General features: G+C 32.6%; 1 protein-coding gene across 3 annotated transcripts in view; it reads right to left on the bottom strand.

Moving 5' to 3' along the window:
• Nucleotides 1–440: 440 nt before the first annotated feature.
• The window catches only part of LOC148284360 (peptide transporter family 1-like), an 87267-nt gene continuing 77608 nt past the window's right edge, over nt 441–10099 (bottom strand). For all 3 annotated transcript variants that reach the window (XM_088240973.1, XM_088240989.1, XM_088240981.1), the window contains 5 exons: nt 6967–7089; nt 5886–6235; nt 4383–4608; nt 2973–3209; nt 441–1283 (listed from right to left, as the gene is read on the bottom strand). In XM_088240973.1, the coding sequence (XP_088097099.1) occupies nt 1101–1283; nt 2973–3209; nt 4383–4608; nt 5886–6235; nt 6967–7089 (1119 nt within the window). In that variant the 3' untranslated portion in view covers nt 441–1100. The remainder of the gene's footprint in view (nt 1284–2972; nt 3210–4382; nt 4609–5885; nt 6236–6966; nt 7090–10099) is intronic.

The raw sequence follows: 10099 nt of genomic DNA, 5'->3' as shown, positions 1-10099 counted from the left end.
GTAATTATATTTGTGTAGAACAGTTGGGATTTTTACAATAATTAATGTTTAAATCAATTTAATTTCTTATCCATACCAGAACAATTATTTTAAAATATGGCATGAGGATCTCTCTCCTCTGGATTTTATTTTTTAGCAATACTACTCGGCTAACATTATGTTAAGATTACACGACATTCATTCTTTAAAAAAAAGGAAAGATGTTTGATTTTTTTGAAAAATAGTGTATTCTATAACATGAATGTATATATGTTTAGCCATTTCTCAATTACCAAGTAAATGGAGACTCAAGATTTTGTTATAAATACAAAATAATACATATTGCACATACATACCTAGGTATATAAAGTATATATCTGTATTAATAAATTTATTCACTAACAACAATGTTGCATCACTTAAAAATCTATAAAAGTATGTTTTATACAAAAACAAAATAATTTTAGCCAAATCGTCTTACTCTTTTAATCAACAAAAAAATATTTTTTACATATGTGTATGTTTTGTAATACTTTATTGTGACTTTAATATTTTGTTTAATTCAGTGAATTTTTTCAGTAGTTTAGGATTTTCAATAATTTTTGGTCATTAAAAACAAAATTTTTAAGTAGTTAAATTCAATATTGACTAAACCAAAGATAACCTTCTGTCATTAGTCTTATTTGTCAGTTCTTAATTTCTATACTAAGGCAAACAGTATTTGATCAAGTTTTCACATATAATAATAAAAACAAATTGTAGAATATTTTTCTTATGGTATTTTATTATTCACCATTTTAATCTGAAGGTATTTTAAAATACTTTATAATAGAATATTATTTACAACTTATCCAAGTAAATTTGTTTTGATAAATTAGTTTCTCTTCTCTTATATGATTGAAAATTTAATCTTCTAGAAATTTTAATTAATTTTTAATAAACGTGTAGTAGGAATGGTTTATTATTTATTCAATTTGCTATATGTAATCATGTATGACTATTGCGATAAAAATTCTAATATAGTACACATATTTAAACCAATTTTAATTATAACAATATTTATGTACATTGACAATATATGTATGTATTTAGAAATGGTCATTTCTTAATGTAAATACTTTTTAATCATTTTTAAATTCAGTGTTGTCTATTCCAATTTTTTCAAGTGTTGTAACAGGCATAGGCAGATCCTCTTTCTCACTTTCACTTTCACTTACATTAACATATTTATATTTTAAGGTCATAATCCAGAATATGACCATGTCCACTAACATGAGTCCAGCGAAGAGGAAGAATTCACTTGCCTGAAAAGAATAAGATAGTTACCAAAAATACTTATTTGAGTTATCACTTTCTTAAAACTATAAGTTATAATAATTAAAATGTGCTTTGAACTCCTTTTTACACAACACCTGATATTTTATATAAGTATTTTTTGACAAAACTTCACAGTTAATGATTTAGTTTAAAATATAAATAAAATCTCTTGATTATGTTTTATTCTTTGGTTTATTGACCATAAGGCCTTGTTGGTTATCAAAGTAATTTATTTTTAAGGTTTACCAGTGATAAAGTCTGACTTATGAGAGGCTAAATACATGTTAATTTTATACCAATATAATAATATTTACCTTGAAAATGCGAAAGTTGCCTACTATGCAATTGTAAATAAGTTGAATTTATGAATTGTAATATAGTATTGGGGACTTGAATAAGTTCTTGCAGTTTTTTTTGTGAAAATTAATGCTTTATTATTAAAAAAATAGTGCAGTTAATTAATTAGTAGTAGTTAGTTAGAACATGTCATTGAAAGTCTTGTTGACTTCGGTATTTGAATGAGTACCATCTAGAAAGAATGACTCATCTTTTGAGGTTATACACGAATGGAGGCATTTTTGGCCACCTTCATAAGAATGGAAGTGCTGCTCAGTCAGACCATGAGTCATCAATCGGAACATATGGTAATCGGAAGGAGCAATGTCTGGTGAAGACAAAGCTTGAAACAATGAATATTTAAATTAAAAAATGTAAATATTTTATTTTTTTAAAGAAAAGAAATATTTGCGTTCTTATGATTTACCCAAATATTTAATTTTTACGGCCATTTTCAACGAGTTGTAAATAAATCACCGTTAGAAAATGGGAATCAAGTTGGAGTAGAGTGGGATTCGAACCATGGACCTTTCGTCCGTGAGTCCGAGACTCTAGCCACAGGACCACAACCCTTTCTTCGTTTAAAAAATGTAAACGTCAAACTACGCCTAACGTCGCAATTGCGAAGCTCTTCTTTGTTACATAGTTGCACTGATGGAAATGCGTTTTTAAAATATAATAAATATGAGTTAATATCAATTTTGTATTCGCCAAAATCCAGTGGAAAGAAATAAATGGGTGAAAATTATAAGAAATTTAAGGAAACAATCTGATTGGGATTCACCGAAAACCAATGTTGATTGTTAAAATACAAACTTTTTTATGTATCAAAAATGAGTATCCTCTAATTTTTATTAGCATATACATTATCGTTGAATGCAGTACTGGTTAACAAACTCAGTATCTGTGGATAAGTTTTCGTGTCACTGCTTTTTAAAATACCTATTTTGCTCTATGTGCTCTTTTGTCTATGTATTAATATAATATCAATGGGTACTGTCATTTCAAGCCTAATGGTGGAGTTTCATGATGAAGTTGGCTGTAGTATTACCCGATGTTAAAAGGCTAAGATAATACCGTCTGACGGGAAATAGCAAAAACTTATTAAAGTCCATATTAAATCCCGGCCTTGATTTGTACAATAATATGATTTGTTTATCCTGACACTAGTTTGATGATACCGATATCATTTATGAAACCTGGTCTCGCATAGTATTGAAGAGGTGACAAAGGTTAGGAGAAAATGTCTTGTTTTATTTATTTTTATTAAAATTAAATTTTGCCGAGAATTATATCTGTAGACGATTTTAATCTATCCGATTGATTTATTTGTGACTCACCTGACTCTCGAAACCCTTAGACTCCGCTACGATGACAACAATCAAGTTTCCGAAAGCCACAGTCAGGAGCCATCCTGCAGTCAGTACCGACTTCATGCTGATTGGGGCTTGGGTGAAGGAGAATTCCAATCCAGTAACCGAGAACATTACCTCCGCCATCGTGATAATAATATATTGAGGGAAAAGCCAAAGCATATGTACAGAGTTGGGTTGTGCTATTATTTCTATTTTCATAACCTGTAAATCAAAGGGGGATCACATTAAAACCATCTTTCATCATTCCCTTTTCTACAATTAAATTACAGGGTGTGGACTTATGACCACTATAAACTTCCGGTCTATCTTAAAATGGCGGGGTAATTACTACTACTAGGTAACTTCAAAATCAGCATTTGTGAGTTACCCACTAAAATCAAATTTACAAATAGACAAGTCATTCAAATCTTCATAATATGATTGGAATAAATCACGACATATCTATTTGTAGCATTTATGGTAAAATATACAAATAATATGTGGTTTTATTTATTTTATTAGGTAAACAAACAGTATGCACACATATGTTGTTAACTTCTTTGTATATTAGTGTAAGAAACTCATGCACACACCAAAAAAATTGTTTACACTTAATACAATAATTTAAGTTATGTTCAATATAATAAATGTAAAAGAAACGAAATGAAAAAATATGTATATAATAATAATAATAAAGTTATATATCTGCTTCTCTCAAAATTTCTATAATTTTTTACCTAAATTTACATACGAGTACATTGTTACAAAAAATATCAGCCTCGGTAAATATATTGTTATATTGGTCGCATATTCTAGGTATTGTAGATTGCTTAAAATAGTTTGTTGACGCGTTTTCAGTGTAAAACAGAAGATTTTGTCTTGTCGGTCTAGATAGCACACGGAATGGAAGTCTTTCAAGTAGGTTAGGAGAATCAATTTTGTTATTTATTAATTTGAATAAAAATAACTGGTTTAACATTATTCTGCGATTTTTAAGAGAGTTTATTCCATGGTACTGCATACTTGAGTTGAAAAGTTAATGTTTAACCGGTAGTCGACGTTTTAGTGGGTTACTCGAAAACGCCAATTTGAAAGTTACCTAGTTGTAGTAATTTACCCCATGAAATAATACAAGTAAAATGGCAAATTATTATTTTATTCTTGGTGCCAGTCCTGAGAAACCATAAAATATTTCTATAAAAGCTTACTATTTTAATTGCCAGGATTGAAACCTGGGATTTCCAATATAGTTCAGAGCACGCTGTCCATTAAAAAAAATCAAAGGAAAAATCGTATTAAGAAAAAGTACAAATTTTTCTCGGTACACAACATAAAAACATAGTTAAATCAAGATTGCACAACTTTATTTTAATAAGATATTGTGGTTTTACTTACAGGATCAACGTTTTGTTTATTTAGGATTAAAACATAAACACCTCCCAAATCAAATTTAATGTTGTTTTGTAAAAGTTTATCACCAATGTATATGTCATATTTGGCTGGTGGTATATCATATCTCTCAATGTTTGTAGAATTTATCCTTAGGACTTCTTCACCCGATGAACTGTCTTTTATTATTGTGTCCGTACTTTCTACATCATTAATAAAATTCTTTAAAACTCTGGAAATGAAAACAAAAAACTTGTACGGTATAAATAGGCAATATTATATTATTATGTAATTATTTATTTCTGAATGTATAAAATATCTCAAGAATATTACATAATGTTATCACTTTTAAAGAACATTGACAAGCTGTATTTTTTAAAGAATGTTAAAAGATTCAAATAATATTCAGGTACCGAGCACATTTATACATTAATAATATATGTACAGGCTAGAGTTTCTCACTGTATGTTTTGAGGGAAATAATATTAGCATAAGAGTTTTTTATTTTTATTTGGTTAAATGTTTGCTAAATGGTTTTGTAATGTATGTTTCTTTAGTTTTTTTAAAAATTTATTTACAATTTTAAAAAACCCGTTAGGGTTATATTAGAAATTTAATATTGTCTAGTCATTTTATGTCTCGTCTAGTCTAGTTAGTTCAGTCATCATGTGCTTTTTCAGATTGATTTTAAATTTGTCTCCATTAAAAGTTTTCAAGTAGTAAGGTAGGTCGTTGTAGTGTTTAAGTCCATTATGTAGTATTTTTTACTGTCCTGTGTTTGTCTTTGCTTTTTCAATATGATAGTGTTTTTGTTGTCTGGTGTTATATTTATGTATGTCAGCATTTTTGACTAATATTATGTCGTCGTCTTGTATGTTTCCCAGTGTTATTTTGTGCACAATTTTGGTATACAAAATTCAATAGATGTTATTACATTCAGTCCTCTTAAGAAGATGTGCGGTCCAACTTTTGTTCTTACAAAAGTATTCCCATATTTTCTCTCTGGATTATGGCACTAGAGTGTTAAACTTTTAACACAGTACTGGTGTGCCTCTGTCATTTTTTTTGTTGATAAATTGTATTTTATTGGAGTTAAGACCATCTAAAAATTCTTAAAGGGGCCTAGTTTTTTCTGCCGTCTTCGGACGTACTGATTACAAATATGATAACTATTTTTTTTAAAAAGCAAAACGTGCCGACACAAAACATTATTTTCGGATACTATTTCTTAAAAAAAAAAAAAACAAAATCGGTTTAGTATTGGGGTTGGAAAAATGAGAATGTGAGACCACAGTTTTTTCAATTTTAGATAGGCATAATCAGTCCGACACATGCAGTTGTCTTTTTCGCACAGTACTCAGGGAGGCACCTGTGAGAGAGTGACAAGAGAGGGAAACCGCTTTCCTCCGCATATCCTCTAGACAGGGGACATTTAACAAAGGAAAGTTCCTAATGAATAGAATATAAAAATTTATACCGATGTTTTTAATGGTGTGATACTAAACATACCTTATTGCAGGATATCCTTTAGATGTTTTGTCACTGTCATCTTCGAACCTCGTCAGTCTTATTTGACCGTCAACTTCTTGGATGAAATAAGAGATGGCTGTTTTATCCTTCAAATTTATAGTGCTTCTATAACTATAATCTTTACACTTGGGACTATCACTAGTAATGCGGAAATTGAAATTTTTCACCCCAGATGTAGGAACATATTTATCTTCAAATGTGCTCAACTCCTTGATGATCGTGTTATTGAATAACACTTGATTATCACTATTGAGGTTAAAGTCGCAGATATAGCCATTGTATATGCGCAACTGACTCACTCCTTCAGAGGGTAATACTGGATATGTTTTCTGTAATAATCAATAAAGTTTTATGAAAATAATTTTTAATCAAAACGTTATAATTTTTTTTATTTGCATTACATTAGATCAAGAAATTTTATTTTTTAAAAGTTAAGATTTAAGTTGGTTATGTCATGTAAATCAAATGCTTCTCTTTGTTTTCGTTCTTTCTGTATTGATGAGCCATGCATTATTTTTTCTTAATGATGTTTTGTCCTACTATATTGTTGTAGTATTCGTCTCAACTCAACAGATGACTTTAGTCCCATGGAGCTGGGATTGTGTCCCAATAAATTAAAATTAGTCAATGATTTGTGAATGAATGATTCTAGTATTTAAAAACCAAATGCAGCGTATCTTGATCATCTGTTACATGAAGGTAAGGTGATCAGTCTCACGCTTCAGGTGTCAGTCTGGTGGCATTGAAATATTGCAGTGAACCACCTTTAAATTAATATTTATTTGACCCTGCCAGGAATTGAACCTAGGACCGTAAGAATGGTAGGCGAATGTGCCAACAACCACCTCAGTTCGAGGCGTACCTACTTATCTCCACATGATTTCTTTTTTCGGGTTTTTTACCTAGGAGAAGCCATGGAGTAGAAAACACTCATCTAGGGTTCTAGTTAGTCACACACAGAACTGTATTCTTCACCCTCCTGGATACAAGCAAAATTATAGAAATTAAAATATCAAAATGTGAAAGTAATAATTTAAAAAATACAATCTTGTTTTAATACCTCAAGTTCTAATTCAACAATGGCTGAAATAATAAATGCAAGCGCAGCTAATACTCCGCCAAGAACCATCCTTTGAAGTGGCTTTGTAGCAAACTTGCAACATTTCATTGCTGGGTAGATGACCTGAAATATATTAAACAAAGTTAATGAGGTCTAGATGAAAACTTTTAAATATACTAAAGTATACTTAGAACAATAAGTTAGTTACGAATGAACTTGATTACTCTCGAGAAATACCTGTATTTATATATATGCATACATGTTTTTTTTTTTTTTTGCACCACAACAGGCCAGGAGGCCTAATTACAGTGGTGAATTACATCACAGAGCACCCAGGCTTGAGAAAAATAATATTTTATTTTTTGTGTTCTCACCGGGAATCGAACCCGGAACCTTCCGTGCGTTAGTCAAGCATCTTGACCACTACATCACGGAGGCCGCCAACAAGGAAAACGGCCTTTCCAGGGACCGCCATCGCTTTAGATCATGTACTTAGAATGAAGGACCTCGGTATGTGTTAGAAAATGTGCTGCCCTCCAATAAAGACTAATATTTGTTACTTACGGGGGGTGCTTTTTCCATACCGAGGCATTTAGAATAGGTATTTAGTTTAAATAAATTAGCAAAGGACTTTTGAATACGAATTGTTTCGCACTACGCTGCCGCCGCTAGACTGTCGTGAGAGTTGGAGGGGGAAACGCGCATATACGGATAGAGCAGGCGGGCATTTTTCTCTACCGCTCTCTCTCTCCGCGCGGTATGCGACGGCCTAGGCTCGCACGGCGGGGTAAATGGTAGGGCACGCAGCGCCGACGGTATATAAGATGTGTTTTCGAAAATAAAATAGATATTCATCCTTGTCCGAGTTGAAAACTTCCCCTCTGGAAAATAATTTTTCAACATCACCGATCCTTTTAACCTAAACATAAAAACTTTAAAACAACAAACAAGAAAATCAGGTGCAGGGTCTTTTGGAACCTTTTTTTTCCAGACGATGACGCTATCTCAGAATTAGTGCTGCACTCTGAAATAAGAAACGAAGCTCAACTTTCATCGATTGAACCAGACGACCCACTATTTACCAAACAAGAAATAGTTGATATACTACGGAATATGAGCCCCAAAAAAGCACCGGGCAATGACTACTTTACATTAGATATATGCACCAAGGTTACAGAACTATTTTAAAATGAAGTTTTAGAAATGTACAACGCATGTTTACGACTTCATTGCTTTCCTATCTGTTGGAAGTGCTCTAATGTTATTGCCATACCAAAACCTGGCAAAGTCGAGAAAAACGATGTTAAATCATATAGACCTATTGGGCTCATTCCAGTTTTTGGAAAGGTTTTGGAGAAACTTATGATTGAAAGAATTTCTTGGCATCTTAATAAAAAGCTAAGCCCAAAACAATATGGTTTCACACCCCAGAAGTCTACTGAAGACGCCTTAAATGCAGCCATCAGCTCTATAAATGAAGGAAAAAATAACCGCCAAATCGTCATAGCTGTCTCATTGGACATCCGTGGAGCCTTTGATCATGCTTGGTGGCCATTCTTAATATGTCAACTACGTCGAAAAAACTGCCCTAAAAATATTTTGGAACTAGTTATCGGCTATCTTGAAAATAGAAAGGTCAAAACTAACACACGCAGATATAACTAAACACAAGAAGACTTCACAAGGATGTATTCAAGGTTCAGTTTGTGGTCCAAGCTTTTGGAATATAATTTTGGACGATCTTTTACAAATAGATTTTGGAAATGGAATCGAAATACAAGCGTTTGCTGATGATGTTTTTCTGACAGTCAGAGCTCAACTTATGTCTGAAGCCGAAGAAAGAACAAACTGTGCCCTTTCGACAATAGCTTATTGGGGAAAAAAGGTTAAACTTAACTTCTCAGAGGAAAAAACAAAAGCGATGTTAGTAACCATAAGAAAAGAAACTCTTCCTAATTTATTCATGAACGGTGTAAAGCTAGCTCTTGCTGACTCTATTAAGGTATTAGGTGTAACTGTAGACAAGCATCTCAACTGGTCACTTCATGTGGATAACGTCTGCAAGAAGGCTGCCAATCTTTCTGGAATGCTTGTGAGAGCAGCAAAACCAACATGGGGGTGCTCTCCTGCGGTAATGCAGCAAATATATTATGGTGCTATTGAACCTCTTGTTACATATGCGGCCAACTTATGGGGTGAAGCGGTAAAAAAGAAATGCAATTAGAAAAAACTTGACAGCTTACAAAGACAATTTGCCATAAGATCTTGTAGAAAATACAGAACTATTTCACTCATCTCTGCTCAAGCTCTAACAGGGTTTACACCGTTAGACCTTAAAATTCAAGAAAGGAAGGACATTTATAATGTCAAGAAATTTGGTAAGCTGTATTCCATTCCAGATGATCGCAAGTATCAAGGAACTGCAAACTATTTCGATTTACCTCACCCGTGCGAAAGAATTCCCGAAAGTATTCTTTTACTTGACAAAGATATATCTCCTTATGCTCCCAATGAAATTAGAATCTTTACGGATGGTAGCCTGCTCGACGGCAAAGTGGGAGCGGAATTCGTTCCTTTTGAGAGTGATAAAGAATTACCAGGCAGAACATTTAAATAAAATAATTTCTGCTCAGTTTTCCAGGCTGAACTACTCGCAATACGAGAAGCTCTCGAATGGTTATTAAAAAAACCACCAGAAAGATGGGTTATTGTAAAAATATTATCAGATTGTCGTTCGGGCGTTCAAGCTATAACGGATACTCGGTCGGTAAATCCATTCATTGTAGATATTCAGAGTAAAATTAAGCATCTAAAACTAAGAGGGATGAACATTCAAATATGCTGGATAAGAGGACATGCTGGTATTGTAGGAAATGAGAGAGCGGATAAACGAGCAAGAGCCGCAACTTGTAAAAGAACGGCACCTTTCTTCTCAGAATTTCCCCTTAGCTTTGCTAAACGCTGTATAAAACAAAATACGCAGCAGCGTTAGGAGGATCATTACCGTGCTTCTTCTATAGGTAAAATCACTAAAATGTTTTTCCCAACGCTGGCTGATGCAGCAAACTTCCGTCATCATCACCAAAGTACTTTCGAAACGACCCAAATTTTTACCGGACACGGAGCTTTGAGA

This window comes from Micrasema longulum, unplaced genomic scaffold (assembly GCF_059751315.1).
Source record: "Micrasema longulum isolate JH-2025_06_02 unplaced genomic scaffold, ASM5975131v1 h1tg000127l, whole genome shotgun sequence".
NCBI lineage: Eukaryota > Metazoa > Arthropoda > Insecta > Trichoptera > Brachycentridae > Micrasema > Micrasema longulum.
The sequence above is the reverse complement of the archived record's forward strand: the minus strand, read 5'-3'. Positions and strand labels throughout refer to the sequence as shown.